The 21,763-nt window shown below is 41.6% G+C and overlaps 1 protein-coding gene across 1 annotated transcript in view; it reads right to left on the reverse strand.

Annotated features, from left to right (window-relative positions):
• The window catches only part of LOC144526861 (supervillin-like), a 62,141-nt gene extending 41,071 nt beyond the window's left edge, over positions 1–21,070 (reverse strand). The window contains exons 1-14 of the mRNA XM_078264559.1: positions 21,010–21,070; positions 17,188–17,248; positions 16,129–16,220; positions 15,962–16,019; positions 13,968–14,116; positions 12,527–13,343; positions 7,087–8,427; positions 6,449–6,619; positions 6,206–6,243; positions 6,015–6,076; positions 5,208–5,344; positions 4,857–4,952; positions 2,387–2,678; positions 621–686 (exon numbers count right to left, since the gene is read on the reverse strand). Coding sequence (XP_078120685.1) covers positions 621–686; positions 2,387–2,678; positions 4,857–4,952; positions 5,208–5,344; positions 6,015–6,076; positions 6,206–6,243; positions 6,449–6,619; positions 7,087–8,427; positions 12,527–13,343; positions 13,968–14,116; positions 15,962–16,019; positions 16,129–16,220; positions 17,188–17,248; positions 21,010–21,070 — 3,441 coding nt within the window. The remainder of the gene's footprint in view (positions 1–620; positions 687–2,386; positions 2,679–4,856; positions 4,953–5,207; positions 5,345–6,014; positions 6,077–6,205; positions 6,244–6,448; positions 6,620–7,086; positions 8,428–12,526; positions 13,344–13,967; positions 14,117–15,961; positions 16,020–16,128; positions 16,221–17,187; positions 17,249–21,009) is intronic.
• Between the last annotated feature and the right edge of the window lie 693 nt (positions 21,071–21,763).

Below are 21,763 nucleotides of genomic sequence, written 5' to 3' on the forward strand. Positions count from 1 at the left end.
AACTCCTCATAACAAAGCAACATCTTAGGCATTTCAAACTTTAAAACTAGGGCTGCACGATATGAGGAAAACGTGTGATATGGGATAACGTTGCTGAATATCGCGATAAAGATATTACTTGCGCTAAATAAACAGTTATTAAAGTGTACTCATCTCTGCCTTTCTGCTGCTTTCAGTATTCTGCTAAAATACAACAAACTGCTTGTTGAATTTAAAACAAATGAAAGGAAATAATTTCTAACATTCTTTTATCAAGCAAATTGAACTGTGCATTAAATATAAAAGGCATCTCTAAAAAAAGAATGACATTTACATTTTAATGTGTAGTTTTCTGCTGATATTTTCTTTCAACTAACACAAAAAAATCTCTGTCTTTCGCGATATGTTGCAGCCTTTCACAATGTGTTTTTTATTTTGTATTGCTGTAAATAATGGCGATAAAAAAACAATATATTGTGCAGCCCTATTTAAAATAAACTGGATTGCAGCTCAGCAGCTACTGTAAGCAACACAAGACAACACTAGTCACTTGGTCACTAGCGGGACCAATCAGATCAACCCAAAGCGGGATCATTGGACGCAACCAATCAGAAGCTCCGTACAGGCAGCAGGGGTCTTACATGTTGTCCCTGATTGGCCTGTAAGTCGCCGTTACACAGCGCAGAGGTTAGCGGTGGCTCAGCTTCCTGTGTGGACACCAGGGAGGGACTACTGAGAATATGGTGGAGATGAAGTAAACCTATTACCAAGCATCTGACACTGCGTTTCTCAGGACAACATGTTTGGGTTTCTGTGCATGTGGAGTAGCTGAGGAAGGTATATCAATTCTCATCTTACTTTTGCACTGTACTTTCATCTGAGGACAATACATGTGTGTAAGCTGGTGACACATTGGAAATGTTTTTGGCAATGTAGATGGAACCTGCCTGAGGAGACGAGGCTCGCAGAATCAGTGAACTCTTTTAAATCACCACTTAAAATCCATTTTTATAGTCTTCATTTTTATATATGTATTTTTTTTACTTCAAATTTACTTACCTGCTTTCAACCTTTTTATTTGACATGTTTTTTTAAATTGTTTTTCATCTTTTTTTGCCTCTACTTGTTTGTTTTTTTACCCAAATATTAAGCACATTTTAAACTCTGTTTTTAAAGGTCCTATATGAATAAAGTTATTATTATTATTATTAAAAGTATTCCATCATGGGCGCCCGGATAGCTCAGTTAGTAGAGCGGGCGCCCATATATAGAGATTTATTCCTCATCGCAGCGGCCCGGGTTCGACTCTGACCTGCAGCCCTTTGCTGCATGTCATTTCCCCCCTCTTTCCCCTTTCATGTCTTCAGCTGTCCTATCAAAATAAAGGTAAAAAATGCCCAAAAAATAATCTTTAAAAAAAACAAACAGTATTTCATCAAAAACATCATCATCAGCAACAAAATGAGAATTAAGGTTACATATATTACTTGAAACAGGATGATGCTTCATGATTAAACAAAAACACCCTGCTGCATACTGACTGACACAATGGTTTCCATATATACAGGATTTTTGAGCTTTTACATGTGAATTGTTTATTTGTGACATCTACAGGCCACTGTAGTAAAACTGTTAAAACCTGTTGTCATTTGGTAGTATCTGAGAGTCATCCAGCTGCACAGAGAATCATGTCATTCATCCATCACCAAAGGGAAACTAGTGCACAGCAGAAGTGGGTCACCCGTTGATTCAGGAGTTTTTACTGTGAGGAGACTCTACATCCAAATAATATTTAGATGCAGTGTTCTTTATTTTAATTTAATTTAGTCCAGAAAAATACTTTGCACATCTACGTTAGACAGGCGCGCCGAAGAGGGACAAGCAGGTCAAAAGTAGCTAGAAACTCTTGCACACAAAATATATAAAGTTTAATAGTAGGCAACGTTTCAGCATTAGACAATCTTTCTAATCTAATCTAATTTTGCGTTGGTGTTTGCACCTCTAACATTTAGCCTGCTCCTAAATATTTTTGTGACTTTTAATTATTCATTTCATTTTGTAGGGGCAATTGGGATTGATGCCACCAAGGATGGTGTTTAGGTTTGTGTGGCATAAGAAAACAGGGGGGGGAAAAGTGAATCTATTGTAATGTTGTGAACTGAAATCTACTGAACTAAAATGCCCTAGAAGCTGCATGCCTTTGTCATGTTGGCTGTTGTTAGTTTCTGCTGTTTTACTAGACTCAGTGTGTAAAAGATTGTAGTATAAAAAGTAAGACCTTCCTTGATTTTGACATATGACTTTCAACATATAAAGTACACATTCTATTTATGAAATTGCAACTGTTTTTATAAAAGACCCGCAGTTTTCTTTTTTTCTTTCTTTTTGCATGAGGTTAAACCTTTACCTGCTCCACCTCTCCCTGGGTGATGGGTTGAGTCTGAAATCGGGCGTTGGCCCTGCGCTGGCGGGTGTCTCCTCGGGCCCCCTCAGCGAGCTGGCCTGTAGGCTGAGCGAGGCGGTTGAAAAGGGCCATCTTCTCAGCCAGGGTGAGGGCGGACAGGTCAGGCTCATCAGAGAAAGGCTCCTGGCCATCTCCCTCTGCCCCCGCACTGGGAGCTGTAGCTGCTTTCTGCTGCTCCTGGGTCTCCTGATCCTGGCCCGGGACTGCTGAGTCTGGCTGGGGGGAAGCCTGGATGCTGGGGAGTGACAGGGGGATGTCAGTGGGTGAAGAATGGGTTTAAGTCTTCTAATAAATCTTCCTTTTATATTGCACATTTAAATATATTTAGTTTTCTATACTGTTTGGTTTTGCGTTACATTTGCACTATTTAGAATGTATTATTGTATTGTACATATTACTGATCTTTTTTATATTACTTATCTTTTTTATCCTATTTGTTTATATTACTTATCTTTTATATTAAACTTGTTGTAATGTCCTTATTGCACCCTTGGTCGGAGAGAAACATATTTTCAATTGCTCTGTTTGTCTGGCACATATTGCAGAATTGACAATAACGTTGACTTGACTTGACTATATGATTATAAATGAAAGCTCATCCTGCAGACTGGGAATACAAGACAATAAATGCCTAGTTACGTTTATATATTTTTTACTGGTGATGAAATCTTGTCCTACCGTTAAAACACACATTGACTTAACCATCCCTGCATCCGGACGGCCTTATAAGTATCTAAGATTATGTTTCTAAATTGTAATATATACAATGTGTATAAGGTGTCTAAAATCAAACAACCGACTAGATGTGAGGTGCCATCTTAATGGCAGCAGTGTTATAAGTGTTTAATCGTAAGCTTAAATTTCAGTTTTAAATGAAATAGCTGTAACCTGTATCCATTCAAACAAAACATTTTTTACGTTTTTTACTAAACATGCAGTCTTAAGGGATAGAAAAACTCATGTATTCCTCTGATAAATATCAAAGTAATGAACATGCATACAAATACCAGCTGGCAGGTAAATAAATGTGACAACTGTGGCAGATTACCGGTTCAGCAACATAGACATAAGCAGATCAGCACACATATGCCAGATAATCATGTAATGCACTGGAATGTTTGAGGGGGTTATGGCAATCTCGCAGAGAGAGATGAGCTAAGTTAAACCAGGGTTGGTAAACAAACTGCAGGACACACAGACCCAGACATGCTAAGGGGTTTAAGTGGCTCAACTCTGACCTTTCCATTAGATTTATAACATTTTTCTTCACTGTCATGCGTGACCTGCATGTGAGAAACACTGCAAGATGGAACGCTTAGAAACTAGGCAGGGAAAGTACTGAATGAGTTATAGTTTAAACACCGGCTTCCTTCCCCTATAAGGTGCACGCAGCTAAGAAGAAGCACATCGGGGGGGGCAGAAATAACAAGGTAAGATGAGCTGGATAAACAGATCAGCCCTGCAGCCAGGAGAGGGAGATGGAGAGCAACATGTGTCTATGGCACATTCGCATTGTCAGTACAAATGGCAAATTAAATTCACATGAGGAAACTGGCTCTGGCAATGAATTACAGTTGATTGCAACCAACAATTGTATACCGGTAGATGTCAAGGGATAGCTTTATTTATAGCAGGGGTCTACAATAACATGTAGGGCTGTCTTTAGACTTTATACATACCTTTTTTGTGCATTGAATACTAAGCTATTAAAATAATAACTGTTGACATGATTTTATAAATCATGTTTTAATCTTAAACATCCATGTAGAACAGTGAAACCTTAGGGATTACCTGTATCTGTCGATGGCTATTGCTCTATAGGCCAGTAAGACTATCATCAGTAGGTCTTTTTCCACAAATAGGCTGATTTGCTAATAATATGTTGGATTCATGTGAAGACATTTTAATTTTTGAAAAAACTTAGAGAAAAAAAAGTAACAATAATTTGGAGGCCCCCCTGCAGTAACTCCGAGGACACCCTAGGGGTCTCGGACCCCCCGTTGAAGATCTCCGATTTATATCTTAATTGCAAAGATATCTCAAGGTCAACAGCGATGAATCCACTTGGTAAAATACTTTGATTCATTTAAGCTCAGAATCTAACAAATCTCGTTCTGAATTTTGTATTTGTTTTTAATTGAACCCGTTCCATGGTAAATTCTAAATCCATAGAGGTCAATCTACTGTAATACTGTCATTGAAGTGAGATCTTGAAAATCATTAAAATTAAAATTTTACATTTCATTTCATTTACATGCAATAGAGACATTCTGTGGGTTTAGGTATAACACAACCACATATATCCCACAGTGTTACAACGAGCATAGACACGTTATTTAAGTAAGTAGGCAACACATGCACACTCACAGAGATACAAGGCACATTATAAGTAAGCAGGCGTGTCCAGCTGTACCTGATGCTGGTCACACCTGTGCTGACTACAGTAGGGCTCGGGACGCGAGCTGCATTAGTGTGGATGCCCAGAGGTTGTGACGATGTGGCAGGGTCACTTCAAAGTGGAGAAAAAGAGGTGAGATGAGGGGTGGGGGGTGTAATACAGTTAATGCAAAGCAAAGAAAAACTGAAAGAAGTTGACAGAAGTGTCTTAAGAGAGGAAGAGGTTAGGAGAGGAACAGAAAAGTACAAACATGAACGGGTAGAAGAATGAAATAAAGAGGCGGGAAAGGATAAGAAAAGAAAGAGACAAAGCATAATATATTTTGTGATGCAAAACACAGCTATACAAGCAGAGTCTGAGATCTACCTCGAAGCATTGACCACCTCCCTGTTGGTGACGGGTTGTGTGTGTGAGCGATCCTGAACTCTTCTCAGACGCCTTTCTACGGCAGCGTTTCGAGAGCGCGGTTTGGGTACACTTCCATCACATGCCCTTTCTAGTTCCTGGAAGGATATGTCAGAAAAACACTGTAAAAACTGAGGCCATAACAGTGATATTTAAAGTGAGAAACTATTATTTAAATCAGGGGTGTCAAACATATGTTTTTGTCTTTGTCAAAAAGGAGAAAAGTGGACAGTGTCGTTTTTTCTAAGAAAAATGGACCAGTTCTTATTTTGTGAGAGGTTAATAGGAAGCCAGTGTGCTTGGTGTGTTCACAGCACCTTTCAGTTCTAAGGGAATATGATATCCGGTGCTACTATCAGACTCATTTCCTTTTCTACCCTGAACAGAATACAGTTATAGTACAGAATAATGTTATAGTAATATAAGTTGACATATAGTTGAAATTGCACTTATTTTTCTTAAGATATCTCAGGCTGTTTATCATCTGTAATAGATTGCTCATTATGCACTTGTTCCCTTTTACATTAAAATGTAATTGAACATTTTCAAAAAAATTCAAATGTGGCCCATGAACTAAAATGAGTTTGACAGCCCTGATTTAAATGATTGTCAATGAATGCTAAGTTAACTAAATATTGCACCTGAAATTAAACAAACACCACCATCTGTCTCCATCCAATCCCCATCTTTTGGTTTTGTATATATAATAATATACAGTATTAATCATCTGTCTTTCTGATTGAAATGTACATAAAGTAGGAAGTGTACCCTGAAAAGAGACCTCTTGGCAGCCACACTCATCTTGGCTCTGTCGTCCAGTTTTTCTTCACCTAATAAAAAAGAGAGAATAATTAAGTTACATGGCATCAACAGTATTTAAACTCCTGGAAGAATGTGACTAAATGCCCTTAAATTATTAAGAATGATATACATTTATTGTGCATTGTGACCAAACTTACCTTCGGGATCCTGTAGCTGCGATGGGCTTAGACGAGACCTGCAGAAAACATTAATATACATCAAGCATCAGCTTTTCAACCACATTTTTAAATTTGAAGAACCATTATATGATTATCATGATGGGAATGCCGACCAAGAACCACGCTCTGCCATCCAATTCAGTGTATTAAATAAATAAATCAAGTAAATTAAATATTTCTGAAGAGCTCCTGCAGATGGCAACAGAGAGCCCCCTCCTGTACCTATCTGACTCCAGTCGCTCTGCAGAGGTGATGGGCTGGGTCCTAAACCTCTCCGACATGCGACTGTCTCCTGGTGTGATGTAGCGCCGAGGCCTCCGAGCACCCCTGTCCCGGTCACTGCTGCTAGCCGGATCTACCTCCATTGCTGTCAGATCTACTTTTGTAGTTTCACTTTTAGAGTGGTGTATGGATTTAGAAAGATTGATGAGGACAACAAAAAGGAAAAGTAGAAGTAAGAAAACTATTAACAGTTGGTTTTGGGATATTGTTTTTAGCTGAGTAGCAGTTTACCAGAAACTGCACACGTTGCGTAAAACCTAACTGCAACCCAACTGCGAAAAGCCATTACCCAATGTTAACATGCAGCAGCAGACAACTTCCAAAGGGTGACTTGCAAGAACTGATGCTATCTTGCACACGTAAGTTAAGCTCTAAAAACCAAATTGTAGACATGACAGTGAACATGATAATGGTGGATATCATAGCAATACACCCGTGACACATTTCATGCCACAGAATGACATTCTATCAGCATTATTTTCTAAGATGATTGGATTATTTATTTGCAACAGCTCACTAATGCAGAGTTAGACGGTTATTTAGCGATGCACACACAGAGCCCATGCCAATGGACCTACAACTCAGGTTTCCGGTTGGCATTCTCCAGATAAGAGTGTCGCAGCTGTGCTACTGACACCCTGGTGTCCAGGGAGCCCATCTCCCCGTTAGCCATCCCTGATGGAGGGACGGCCCTCGATGTCTCTCTGGTGGCCGCTGCCCTCTCCATACGATACATGGCAGAATGCTGGCTAATGCCTATATCTGACATGGAGCGGGTTCGTATCTTGGGTTTTGGCCCTCCGCTCGTCTCCAAGCTTCTGTGTTTGGCCTGAGGCAGAGAAGAGCCTTTCTGGAGATAGATGGCTGAGTCAGACCTCTGGTTCCCTGATGGATCCGGCTGCTGCTGCTGCCTCTGAGGCTCAAAGACTTTGTGTAGTTGGGGCTCTTGTTGATATCTCTGCGAGTCTTGCTGCTGATTTGGAGGATCTTGTCTTTGGCGCTCATACCCTTGCTGTCTTTGAGACTGCTGTTGTCTTTCAGGCTCTTGTGGCTGCCTCGAGTGGTCGTACTGATGCTGTTGTTGAACTTGAGCCCCATGTTGTCTCTTTATGGGTTCATACTGTTGTTGCGTTGGTGGTTCCTGCTGCTGAATTTGGGGCTCTTGATGGTACACAGGGTCTGAGGATTGATGCTGCCTGGGCTGCTGGCGTACAGAGATGTGGGAAGGCTGCATCGATCTAAACGCTCTCTCCTCTTGGCTGTCGTGGCTTGAGAGATGCTCTCTCCCTCTTTCTCTAATCCTTTCGACATTTCTCTCCCTCCCCCTCTCCCTAGGTCTCTCCGGATCCCAGTCTTCCTCGCTTCGACTCATCCTCCTCCATTCTGGGCTGTAGTTCTGCAAGTCCATGTCTTCATGCCGGCCCCTGTGAGTATCATCCACACTCCTTTCCCTTCTGCGGATCTCTGAGGGCAACACGGCTTTCCTGCTCTTGAGCAGGCCCTCTGTGTGGGCCTCTTCCTTCAGGGCCTGCCTGGCCTCCAATCTTGCCTCCCTGTGGGAGACATGGATCTGATCGACACTCACTCTTCTTCGTGGTTGTACCTCAGGAGGTCCAGGAAGTTTGGCAGTAACTACTGGGGCAGGGATGGCCAAATAGGGCTGAGAGTCAACAGCAGGGCCAGAGTGATGGTACTCAGGAGCAGAGACAGGGTAGGCTGTTTGGCCCTGAGCAGGATGGTGGCCTGGGCTGGGCTGAGGCTGGGGAATAGTCCTTTGCTGGGCGGGTTCTGAGCGTTGTGGCGTATACTGAGCAGTGTGCCCCTGAGTACGGTGTCTGTTACCCTCTTGCCTGTCTGGACTCCAGTCAGGCGGCCTCTGGACAGTTTCATCCCTGGACAATCGTTCCTTTACTCGAATTCTTGGGGAAAGGAATGGATAAGGGACACTGAGATTCCAGTTCAATTAAATACCTACCGCACTCTCCGAACTCAAAACTCAACTCAAACAGGAGGTGATTAAAACACATGTATTCTATGGGACACAAAGTATGGTAAATGATCAATGATCAACAAGCCACAATTTTACTATCCAACTAGACATTTTGTGTGTGAGTGTAGAGTCTACACAATGACACGCCTAGGCAGCCAGTACGGTAGACAAACTTAACACCGACAGTTTTAATCCAAAATTATTTAACTGATTTTAATTTTGCACACACTTAATTTTATTCCCACTAAAAATGTGTTATGACGTTTATGACATGAGACTATCATGGGACCAACTTGAGCTCCCAAATCCTACACTAGAATTGCAACAAGGTCAAGTAGCAGCATGCATTGGGTTTTAAATGAGTCTTAGTTCCAACAACTCTCTCTCTCTCTCTCTCTCTCTCTCTCTCTCTCTGATGTCTGCATGCCAAAAAAGTAAGCCAAACTATTTTCATCGACAATCTTCTGACCCCCTGGTAGCTAAAGGTTGCTTTAATCTCATTGTAGAACACTAAGCCAGACATAATTGATGGGCCTCTGCTTTATCTGACATGGCATGAAGGACTTACACACTGCTTGTGTACAAGAGTACACACTAATGCTAGCTAGCATAAGCAGCTGATAAGGCAACAAAGGCAGTGGGTGTCATACATGGGACATATTAGCTGGAAAATTCTCAGAAAGCCCTCTTTCGAGACACATCAGATATTACTAATAGACTTCAGAAAGAGTGTCTGGGTTTTCCTTCTTACATTACTTAATTTTTGGAAATGGAGCATAAAGAAGTTGTTTGTGTACCAATTAAATCAATCAAGCTAACTAACTAACTCTATAAAGGTTTGTCTGACCATGCTAGACATTGCCTCTATGAATTTCACCTGTCCATACAGCTCAAACGCCAGCCATGGGCCTTCATCCTTTCACAGGCTATCAGCAAGCCAGCTATGTGACATATCTGGGCCACCGGCCGCTCAAAAAATACATGTATACCCAGGAACTTTAATAGCAAACCCTCCAGGAAAACTTAAATAAAATCAGATATTTCTAGTAATCTGTTTCTCTCTAGAATCCTTTCAGCACAAAACTATCATGTAGTTAAAAAAAATCATACATCTTATCTTATGCGATGACTTTGTCAAAGTCACTGACAGGATAAAAGATTCAAAAAGACTCAAGATGTAATTTCATAGGGGTTAACAGGCCAGAATATGAGAAGGGGGGATGTGAGTGCAGCCTCAGCTGACAAGTGCTTAGTCAGTGGGTCTGTGACTGAATGGGTCAGGGCATCCAGCTGACTAATGTTGTCACCCTATCAACTGAGCTTCACGAACACCGCTCAACTGCTCATGAAACCCAGGCCACACAACTAATTTAACAGTTTTACAGAGTTCTGGGTTAGTTTATAGAACGGGATCCGACTTATGTGACAGGAGAGTTGTAAGTGAAGTAGGTCAAGTAGCACTGTTTCCTGAAAGGTCTTTAAGGGAAATATTGAGTGAGCAGAGACTGTTCTACCATGTTTTAAAAAGACTTAAAGGCCAGTTGGTAATATTTACTGTAGTTAAGTACAGGTACTTTTCTGCTTACGTTCAGGCTGGGCCTTAGTTTGCTATAGTTTTGCTATAGGCTAGTAGTATGGTATAGCTTAGTTTGCTGACAGGGATCTAAAAAATGTGATAAGATTATAGCATACATGTAAATGTGAGTCATGATGGCAAAAAACTGAGTATGTATGTATATGTGTATATGTATTCAGTAATAAATAATTAATAAATGTTAAGTTGTAAGACTGAGTTAGGGATGAAAGTCACTTCACTAAGATCCACAAACTTGAAACCCTTGTTAAATGGAAGACCATGACACCAGTTAAAAAGGAAAGTATTACTGAATGAAATAGCATACTGCACTGTTAGGGTATATCTACTGGAAGGAGTGAGCTGCATCTCCACCCATGTTTTTAATGTGCTGGCTTTATTATGTTGTTAATTTCCATTTTTTAAGGTAGCACCATCATGATTTCAGAATAACACTTTTAAGACCCATAACAATGTTTTGAAGACATTAATAACCTCTTATCTCACTTTCAAAGAGCATGTGAAAAGAGATTTGAGTGCAAGAAAAAGAATATAATTTTATTATACAGTAGAATGAATCAGCACTTCTCTGAACATGCTGAATCTGCTTAAACACATGTACCCGGTGGACTATGGGGCTTTGTAAGGTCTTTTCATTGATAGCATCCTGAGCAGACAGTACCTTGAAGGCCAGCTGAAGATTGTCTGAGTGTCACTTTCTGAGTCTGTGTTGAGAGACCAGTCGCTCTTTGACAGGGCGGCCAGGCTACAAGATGATGTGGTGACAGTGTCAAACCCTGAGGGAAACGTCTGACCATTCTTTCAAAGATCAGAGCAAAGGGAGCTACAGGATCAGCTGAACCGTAATCAGGAATATTTTCAGATGCAGTCTGATAAATGTTTTCAGGATCAGTTTAAAATGCGTTGGGTTTAGAGCTGCAACTAACCATTATTTTCATTGTCGATTAATCTGTCGATTATTTTCTCGATTAACAAATTAGTTGTTTGGTCTATAAAATGGTGAAAAATGTGGATCAGTGTTTCCCAAAGCCCAAGATGGCGTCCTCAAATGTCTTGTTTTATCCACAACTCAAAGATATTCAGTTTACTGTCACAGACGAGTAAAGAAGCTGAGAATTTTTACTTTTACTAAACCGATTAATCAATTATCCAAATAGTTAATTTAATAGCTGACAACTAATTAATTAATCGATTACTCTTTGCAGCTCTAGTTTGGTTGTGCACGTTGCACATGTTGATCAAAGTTTGTCATTTAAGTGTGACTAATAATTATTTTTTGCTGAAGTCACTTCTTTACCTTCATAGATATGAATTATTAATAGGTTTCCGTTCAGTTCATAGTACAGTATGTCACTCGTCTATGCCTAAATGCCGTCAAGTCAAACTCTTTCTTATTGACTTCACTTGACGAATATATTACAATTCCCATCCATTTTGTGGTAGCGTATTCAAATTTATCATAGAAAGTGACATAAGCTTTTCGCTAATGAACCAAGCTTACTGCTAAGTCAGGGTTATCTCTTGTGGCAAGCAGGGAAATCATATCCCCTCCAAAAACCAACCCTGCTATCCACCCTGCTGCCCTGCAACCTTTTCCCTGATGAGCTCCCCAGACCACCTTCCCATGTGAAACAGGAGCAGGGCAAGCGTGACAGAGCTGGACCCAGTCTGGAAGGAGCCCTACTGGCACAGTGGTGAAAGCAGCAGGCTAGTTAGCTCAGCAGCCAGTGGACAGCCCAACAACAGCCTACCATCTCAGTGTCGCTTTGGTCATCTGAGATCTTTCCGTACTTGGATTACTAATTACTGCACAAAACAAATCCTGGGAGAGTTATATGTAATACAAATAAAGCAATGAATCATTTTGTCACTAACTTTGTAATGATCAAATAAAATGTCAATAAAAAAAAGATGTATAGCACGCTCCTGTAGGAAGTTATTAGCAGCCAGTGGCTCAGTGTAAATACTCAGGGGTTCATGTAGTTTAAAGTTGTAGTCTAAAAATACACCGTAGAATGCAACATTAGACTTTTAGTGGTAAGATCACTTCATACTCAATGGGCAGCAGAGAGGAATTTAATGGCTTGTGATAACGCTAGGGCTACTCAAATGACTGAAGTATCTGCATAGAGTAAAACTAGAGTCAAAATAAGAGAATAATTTATAATATGGTGACATAGACACAAAAAAGTGTGTTCCTAATTCTAGTGTCATGTTAGACTTCAAAGGTGCATTCGTTTTTTAACTAGATGTTTTTAGGACATAAAGTAATACAAATCAGGTGTGCAGGTTTCACTTTTTGTATTATTTTTGTACTATCACATCTTGAGTAAGAGTCAGCCACTGTATCAGACCGATGTCTTGGAGTTTCTTAAGTGGTCGGTCTTAGTTCATGTATGTTCTGAATGTTATGACCTGTTTTTTATAAACTCACCCCTGCCTGTTGAGGATGCTCTGGGCCTGCTGCTCTATAAATAAATCCCCCGGTGAGATGCCGTAGCGAGTGGAGGGCAGGGAGGACCGACGGGCGGTGCGAGGGGAGCTGGGCACCGCTGCAATGCTGTAATCCCTGGTGGAGGCGGGGCTTGGATCCTGGTGGGCGGTGTCCTGCTGCTGTTGGGGCTGGGCTGGATGATGCTCCTGGGTTCTGCTTCTAGAAGGGATGGAGCGCTCTTGAGCCCCACCGCGCCGGTAGTTCTCCATGTTCATCGCTCTTTCCCGCTCCGAAAATCTTCTTTGCCTCTCTTGTGTGGGGGGATGCGCTTGGTTTGACTGGGCGGGGCTGGAGGTGGAAACAGGGGCGGGCTCTGGGTGAGTCCTCATGTAAACCCGGCCCACTCCCGAGCGATATGGCACCCTGGGCTCCCGGCCTTGAGCCTCCGCTTCCTGTCTGTCTCTTTCTCGCCTGGCGGCCGTCTGTCGGTCAGAGGCGTCTGTGTCTCGTCGCGAGCGGTAGCGCGGTGTGTAATCAATGTCCGCCTCCTGATCCAGGAGGATGCCGTAACGCTCTGACAGCTGGCGGCGGCGCTCGGCTTTGTAGCGGGCGATGCGCTCAGCCTTAGAGCTGAGGCTGGTGGGGTCTGTGGGGCCAGATGTAGGCGTAGAGGAGGTGGATAGTGTTACTGGGTCAACGTACACCACCATGGGCTCTGTGCGGCCGCTGCCAACACCACCTTTGACCTGGGCCGATCTGTCTAGAGAAGACAGCTGCTTCTGGGGGGCCTCAAGCTCCTCTCGACTGTAGCGCCTCACTGTGGTAAACATGGAAAATACTCCGTTACTTATCAACAACATCCCTTCACAATTACAATTTATGCCACATTTATGTAAAATGGGAGTTACTGTAGTTACTAGTATCTGACTTAGCGTAAATACCGTGCAAGTCACAATTGCGACTGGACATGTTTTTTTCTGAAAGCTCAGATGTTGCTTAATAATATGGAAATGCCTAAAAATAGGTAATTCCAGGTAACTAATTGAATGGGTATAATGTAATATTGACCATGCACAGTATTTTTTTACTCAAACGCGTGCTACCTTCCATCCCACATGACACAAATGTGGCTTTATTCTAACGAAACACATCACAAATATTCATACCAGTTAGTGAATTCACTTCTTGCAAAATGCAACAACATGCAACGTTTGTTTCATAGTCACTGACACAGTTGCATTCATTAAACCTACGGTAAAGCTGCCCAGTATAACTAACAGATAACTGTTGGTCACTAAGGTGTGACAAAGTTTTCTCAACATAATAAATTAAATGGTTCCAAAATACTGAATGAAATTCAAGCATTTCAGTGGCGTCAATCCATGTCCACTAAAGACAGCACCATACTGTATGTTTTTGCAGGGCATTGTGCCATGCTTACCCATCACACAAGGCTCACAGGGATCTGAGGCGCGGGTGTACCGCGGAGCATCCTCCTCCAGCATTCTGTTGGCTACCAAACCGCCGGGCACCAGCGCAGGTGGAGCATCACTTTCAATCCCCTCCAGACGGCGAGCTATCCTGTCCTTCCTGCAGAGACAGAAGGCAGAGGGCAAAGGTCGGCAGATGTTATGCTGAGTTATAAATATCTTTATAAAAATTTGGGATCGACCGATATTCAAGGCTGATACAGATACCAATTATGCATTTACAGTGAAAATGAAAATCTTTAAAGCTATATGAGGAATTCTAAGTAATGATAACAAAACTGTCGGCGTGTCCACATGATACAAGCCGAACTCCGGATTTCCACTGGATGCGGGACGTCTGCGGACCGGCTCCGCTGCAGAACGGCTGCGTGCTCCGCCATCCGTCAATACCCACTAGGTCCGGATTTGTTGCGGCACGGCTGCGGCCATGACTGACACCTGTAGTCACGAGGACCCACAATATCTCGCAAATTCACGTAGAATAGAACCACAAAACCAACAACAGTTTGTTTACATCCAGAGGAGTAGAGGGGAAACAACTCTGTGCTGTGTTTTCAAGGTGTAGTGCAGGGAAATATGATCCGCCATGAGCATGGTGTATTTTATTTAGAAAATTAACCGGATTTTTTGTTTCTGTGCTCGACTTCCTGTCCCGCACTATCTGCCGTGTGCTGAATTTTTGCGGAGCTCTCCAGCGTCCGGCAAAAATAGAAGCTCTGCGTATCTGCTGGGACGCAGTCGGAACGCAGCTGTTCCGCAGTCAGTGGAAATACACACATTGACTTTAATGGAAACCAAATGACTCCGCAACGCAGCCGTTACGCATCCAAGTGGAAATTGCCGGTTATGTGACTGTGCATCGCCTCTACCCCTCCTCCACACAGTTGCTTGTAGCCAAGGAGGACACGGAGGATTAAAAAACATGATGCACTCTTCAACAGAAGTAATTATCTTCACTCGAGCTTCAGCGTGGGAAAGTCACAGGACGACACAATCTTGTGAACATAACCATACTGAGAAATACAGAGAGAGTTGTGTAGAGCTGATAGTCTTAATTAGCTTTGTAGCAACTCATTTGGAAATGGCTTGAATGTAACGGATGTTCATTAAAGCTCCATTGTGTAACTTTTTGAGTTGATTCTTAGCAAAAAAACCTTTGTTCTTTCACAAATATGTGCTCATTCATGTGTAATTACTTCCAACAACTAATCAAAGTATTCTCGTACACGTAGAATCTGCCATTCAGAATCATTCAGAATACATTGGAGCGACTCGCTACCATGTATTCTACCATGTTGCGCCTCCATCTTTAAAATACGTTAGCCAAAGAGGGACATACCTTTGCGTTTCACGCTTTTACACTCACTGGCACCGTGACGAATGCCAGGGAGGGGGAGAAGATTACTCAGCGACTGCCAGCAGATTTGAAAGCCTGTTGAAGATGGAGCGCCTATCTAGGACATGTAACGGAGGTGCCAAGGAAGTTAAAAAGAGAATTAAAATGACAACGCGACAGGCAAAGCAACAAGACCAAAGTTAATATTGGAGTGGCTTTTCCAAGAAAGAAAGAGCTCAGAAGGAGCAAGGATTTTAAAAGGGATGAAGTTGCCTGCTTTCTTCTCGAAAGGTAATTTAGCCTATTTGTTTTGTAGTTTTGTAGTTGCTTGGTTGCATGGTTGTGCATAACGCTAGAACGTCGTCTAAGGATACTTTTCCTCGCGTCAATGATGAAAAAGGATTGTCTACCTTGTAACATAAACGTAATCATATGTGTCGTGATTTCCCTGGCAGACAACTCACGTCGTGCAGTTGTAACACAGACTAGCTGGAGATACGAAGAGATAATTTTGGTTTCACTGACATCGGCCCGATAATCGGTATATCCCTAATGAAAATATGTAGTTGTGCTCATGTGAAAATAAAGTGTAGCGAGCCCTGAAGATACCTGTTCATTCCCGAATCCTTTGTGACAGCTCCCTCAAAGTATTTCTTCAACTCTGAAACTGAATATAAGAACAGAAAATATACATATAGTATCATAAAATTATCAAACATTAACAAACTATTTGATTTATTCTGAGTTATTGTTTTGTGGTTAGAACCAATGCACACCCTTAGGAAGGACAGCCAGAAGTTTGGCATCTGTATCTGAAACACTCTTGACCAAGGTGGTCTTGTCACCCAGGGAGAAGTCACTCTGAAAACTGAATGAGAAGACAGCGTCACAAACCTGCTATCTAGGTATTACATTCTCAATTCCTAGCAAGCAAAATAAATATTTAATGAAATATTTCCTTCCCAAAAAATACATGGACATTGTAGAAGGATGGGCAGCTGCTTTATATTAATTTACTTAGAAATAAAAGAGGTTTAAGGTAGTGATGCTGAAGCAAAGTCGCATAGTTTCCTATTTCAGCCATCCACACAACTCTGCCTCAAACGCCTTGTCCTAAGGAAGTGATGGCAGGTAAAGCTGAAACTCAGCTGGAGTCACTTACAACAGGATTCAGCAAGAACTGGGTCATCAAGCCCTGACTCTCCTCCAAGTGGAAACAATCAAATCATGTCACAATCAACAGGTCACACAAGCCAGGACAAGCCAAAAAGCTTCACAAACTATTTCATTCATTGAAAAAACAGTCTTATAGTGTGTAATTCTCATTTCTAGACTAGAGTAGACTCAATCGGTGAGGCCTGTTGTCTTCAGTTTGCATCCATTTTTTACTGTTAAATACCAAGATGTTTTTAAAAAGAGCAGATCAGTTCAAACTGCGTGTCAATCAGAGTTTATGTATAAATGTAATAAAAAGTCCTTGTGTATATTTCTGCGAGACAGCTGAAGAACCAGAGGGAACACTGTAAACTAATGCAAAAGGGGGCTTGGTGCAAAGTGCTCCTGAAGGAGGTATTATGGCTCTAATGCCATGTGAACAAAAAAGTGTCTTAGGATAAGCTGTTCCAGGCATCTCCAGCTTTTAATGCTTACTGCACATGATAAGCTAAAGCGCTCCACTGTGGTAAAACCTATAACCTTACATATCCCTGTCTTAATGACAAAGCAAAAAATGAGACCAATGTAAATGCTCTTAGAAAATAGAACATGTGATTTCTGTAGCTCCGCTACTATTTTTACCTGTGTCTGTGTGATTATTGCAAACAAAAAAAACTCACCTTAAGGCTTCTGTTGGCAATGAGGCTGAGCTGCAAAGCTTGTGAGCTTTAGATCCAAATTCTAAAAAGAAAAACAAGACTTATTATACAAAAAAAAAAAAATAATAATAATAAATCTACACTCCACCTTTCAATTTAGTAACTCTGTGCTGACATTGGGAGCATTGGAACATGTTATCCTGGTAAAAATGAACTTTACATTTCTGGCATTTGGAAGATCATAGTACAGCTGTTAAACTGTACTATGATCTTCTAATAGTATCATAAACCGCTGTGCAGTGTTTTAGCGTCCCATAAGACTTTAAACTCGTGGATGTATTACCCAAACTAGACCGCCTGAATTTTATTTCATTGTCCTTTCAGCATCTTAGGAAACATGTCTTCACTTACGCAGCCTATTGTTTTTGTCTACTGCAGTGTTGTTTTTGATCCCAACACCAGGGGCCCGTTTCAGAAAGCAGGTTTAGTGAAAATGGTAACTGAGCCTGTGAACCTAACCTGGTCGGGAGCAGGTTTTCTTTAATAAACCTCAAGTTTCTCTCAGTCTCAGCCCTCTGACACAGCGCTCTTTAATTTCTGAATTTCTAAAATTTAATTTCTGTAGCAAAGCGCCGTCAGAAGAGTGTGACACACTCTGAAATGTTTTTTAAACGTTTTTGTAGTGTTCCCTGGACACAAACTAGTACGAAACGTTAAAAAGAAATAAATGATTGTCATAATTCTGTTAATGATGGTGCTGCAACCTCAGAATGGGATTAGTAGATTTTCGCTGACAGGATTGCACCTAAATTCAATTATAGGTCTACTACATTCCAGTTTTCACCAGTAATATTATAGGTTACCTGTGATTAAATATGAAATGAATACACTATATTAGGGCTTACGCATTGACTCGAGTAGCAATTTTCTCCCAAACCAATTCTCGCTATATTGCAGCAGCAGCTGTGTTGCTTTTTTTAAACAAAATATATGTTCAAACTCTCTGTATGTGCGCATGAGTATTTCCACCGACCAGTTTGTTTGTGGTTTTTACCATGGTGAATCGTCGTATCATTCATGCTGCCTTTTTATTGTGCTGGTGCACGCGCTTAACTCTGAGTGAACCTACTCAAATCAGCTGTTCTGGAACCGAAAAAGTTTCCCATCTCAGGGTAAATCAACTCAGAGATCAGGGTTAGACTCAGAGTTTGTTAAACCTCCTTCCTTAAACAGGCCCCCTGGTCAGACACCTACTAGTGGTTTGCTGGTTTGATTCCCACTCAGGCTATACATGCAAAGATGTATACTCTTATGATACTTCATGTTATCCACAAAACAACAGGGGCTTGACAAGGGTGGAACAAACTTCAGCTAATTCACAAAACATGATGATCGTCAGTGCTTGTGCACATAGATTTGGGTTTTTGGAGTGCTTACCAAGCCACAAACTGTGAAATAAGAACAACCCAGTCAGTATTTTGTGGGCTGCCTAGATCAGAAAACATGGGACTAAACAAGCTGTTCCGCCACCCCACTGAGTATCTCCACCCACGGCTTGAGAACTACCTTTGTAAGGGTGAGCTATATTTTTCTCGCAAGCCAATCAGAGCAGACTGCGCTTTTCAGGAGGGGGGCTCAAAGAGCCAGGCGCTTAAGAGTTTCAGACAGGGGGAATACAGGTATATTCAGACAGACAGTATGAGACAAATAAAGTGTTTTTTGAATATTAAAGCATGTACACATGCTCTAGTACAAACCCAAAATACAAGTATGAAACTGAAAATTAGCATAATATGTCTCCTTTAAATGATGCCATACTTGGAACATGTTTCAAAAACTCTTTTTAAAAGTATAGTTTTTATATAATGAAAACTATATCAATAATTTTTAGTGGATGTTTGTTTTTGTAATTAGTTATACACATATGGATCATTGATGCACTACAACCACAGTATTCCGTTGGCAAATGTACTGTAATTAGACTCCTCTAGCAAATGATTATTTTGACTATGAAAAGACAATGCTGATGAAGAGACAATAAATGGTTTATATGCAACTAAAACGATAATTTAGAGAAGTCACATTTCTTACACCAACAATGTGTCCTTTGGGTTTTGACAAGACATTTATCGCCTCAGTATGAGTCACTTTTCAAAAAGGTTACTCAGAAAGTTCACATCCAGTTCCCAGCAGAGTTGACCCTCTCACTCTCACGTCACAGCAACAGCAACAGCAACAGCAGCCTGTTGTAAAGTTGTATCCCAGTATAGGAGACAGATCATGTTACTGCTCCAGACGCTTCCAGAACACCTCCGGCCTATTTCGGCCTCCAAAGACTGTGTGGCAATACAGCAGGGAACATTTAGCAGGATAGAAAGTACGAAAAGTGAAAGTTGTGGTGGTGGAAGAATAATCCTAAAGCTCACTTTAGACATCAAGTACAGTACAAGGTCTTCCCAGTGTTTTGTGTAGTGACCCGGTGAAATTCAAGAACTCAAAAGTGACATGATGTAAGGGATGACACAGAATTGGACATAAGCAAGGCCAAAAAATCAGGGTTGGAGGTCTTAAAAAGATTATTTTGTCTCAAATCTACAATGATTCAAGATTTTCACTTTGTGTACATGTACCTGTCTGTTTAACTGTGTGGAAAGCCCCTTGTACAGATGTCAGTGCAGCTTTCCTTGGAAACGCCTGCAGGTTGTCATCAAAACGAGCAGCACAAGACTCAAAGTTGACAGTGCCAGAGAGCAGCTTAGACTGCTGACGGTCCAAAAGTGAGCGTGGTGAGGAGAGGGATTTTCTATAAATGTTCAGAGGTGCAAAATAGACTTCCTGAGGGAACTGAGCCTTCGCTTGTCTGTTTTCGGTTGCTGGTGGAACATGAACAACCCTCGTCCACCTCAGCAGACAATGGTGCATTGACAAGCTAGAATATCAAAGTGGGGGAAACAGGAAAAAGCATAACAGCACACACCTGTTGAACACACAGCACCAAATGTGTACCAAGTGGAGTCAAAATAATCATCATAATCATTGCTCAACCACACACTCCATACATTCAAAGCAGACTGATGCTAACATCCATACCCATAATAATAGATACATTCTAGAATAGAACCATCTGTACTATTCATAATATCCCTAAATCCGTAAATGCATGAGTAAGGATGAGCAACTTTTACACACGTCATGAATCCTTGTTTAATCTGATCCAATCGAGCAAACAGAAGCAAAACATGGAGTCAACCAGGAAACTTCACATACTCTTGTCGTCTCCTCTTCTGCCAAGCCCAGAGTCCCCCTGCCTACTGTATCACTGACAGCCACCAAACTGTCATTTATCTCAGCGAGGAGCTAAATTGCATTAGCAAAGTCCCTCAAGTAGGGCTGCACAATTAATCGCAATTTTATCGAAAAAGCAATATGGACAAGGGCAATATCCAAATCACAGGGGGACGCAATATTTGTTAAATGCAAAATATGTATTAAACCATTCTGAAATAAGTATTGTGGTGCTGCAGAGACATCCCATCTTACAAATCCTATTCTACTGACTAAAGAAAAAATCTTTGTTTGGTACAGATCCTCGCAAAAATCACACTATAATCCTTAAAACAAAAATAGTTTTCAATGAAAATGAGAATGATCCAATAATTATCATTCCTTCCAATATTGTAAATCATATCGCAATCACAATATCAGTCAAAATAAACGCAATTAGATGTTTTCCTCATATCATGCAGCCATACCCCCAAGCAGTCTACAAAGCTGAGGGTATTCAAGTGGGTTAAGCAAGTCCTCCTATAGCCAGACCAAGCCGTCCCCTTTCAAAGGCCTTACCTTGGCCACAAAGCTGCTCATGGTTCACATGGTAACTAGAGATCCATGGGTTTCGAAACATGTTTAGGGAGAAGAACAGAAGGATGCTCTGTTGCTAGACTCTCCTCCGGTCACAGCGGTGGTGGACAGCCGGAGTGGCAGCGGTGAAGGTGAGGGCTGCTACTGGCGAGCAGACAGGCAGGGATATAGATGGTGACACAGCTACACACACACACACACACACACACACACACACACACACACATACGAACAAGCACACAGCCACAGCAGAGTGACTGCCCCGGTTACACAGCAAGCTACAGGCTACACAGACTGGCTGTCATGCAGGATGTGTGTGTGTGTGTGTGTGTGTGTGTGTGTGTGTGTGTGTGTGTGTGTGTGCGCACGCAAGGGAGCTGAGAGAGAGAGAGACAGCGCAGCAGGGTGCTAAAGCAGCTCAGAGCCCTAATCAGATTACAGGCAGAAATTAGCCTTGATGATAAAAACTCTGGTACAGGATTGGAGGAGGGTGCCAGCATGGCCGCAGGGGGTAGTATGGGGTCCAGGGCTACTGGAAGTCAGATGGTATCCTTAACACACGCACACATCAGACGGGCTTCAGCCATGATGGCAAGGTGCCATCAAACCTCCAAAAACTAAAGACAGAGCTAGGGCTGGGCAATTAATCAAATTTCAATCGCAATTTCCATTTTGTAAACAAGAAAAACAATTATTCTGCACATTATATTTTGCTAGTAAACCTTTATTTTGTCTG

This window comes from Sander vitreus, chromosome 12 (genome assembly GCF_031162955.1).
Source record: "Sander vitreus isolate 19-12246 chromosome 12, sanVit1, whole genome shotgun sequence".
Lineage (NCBI taxonomy): Eukaryota > Metazoa > Chordata > Actinopteri > Perciformes > Percidae > Sander > Sander vitreus.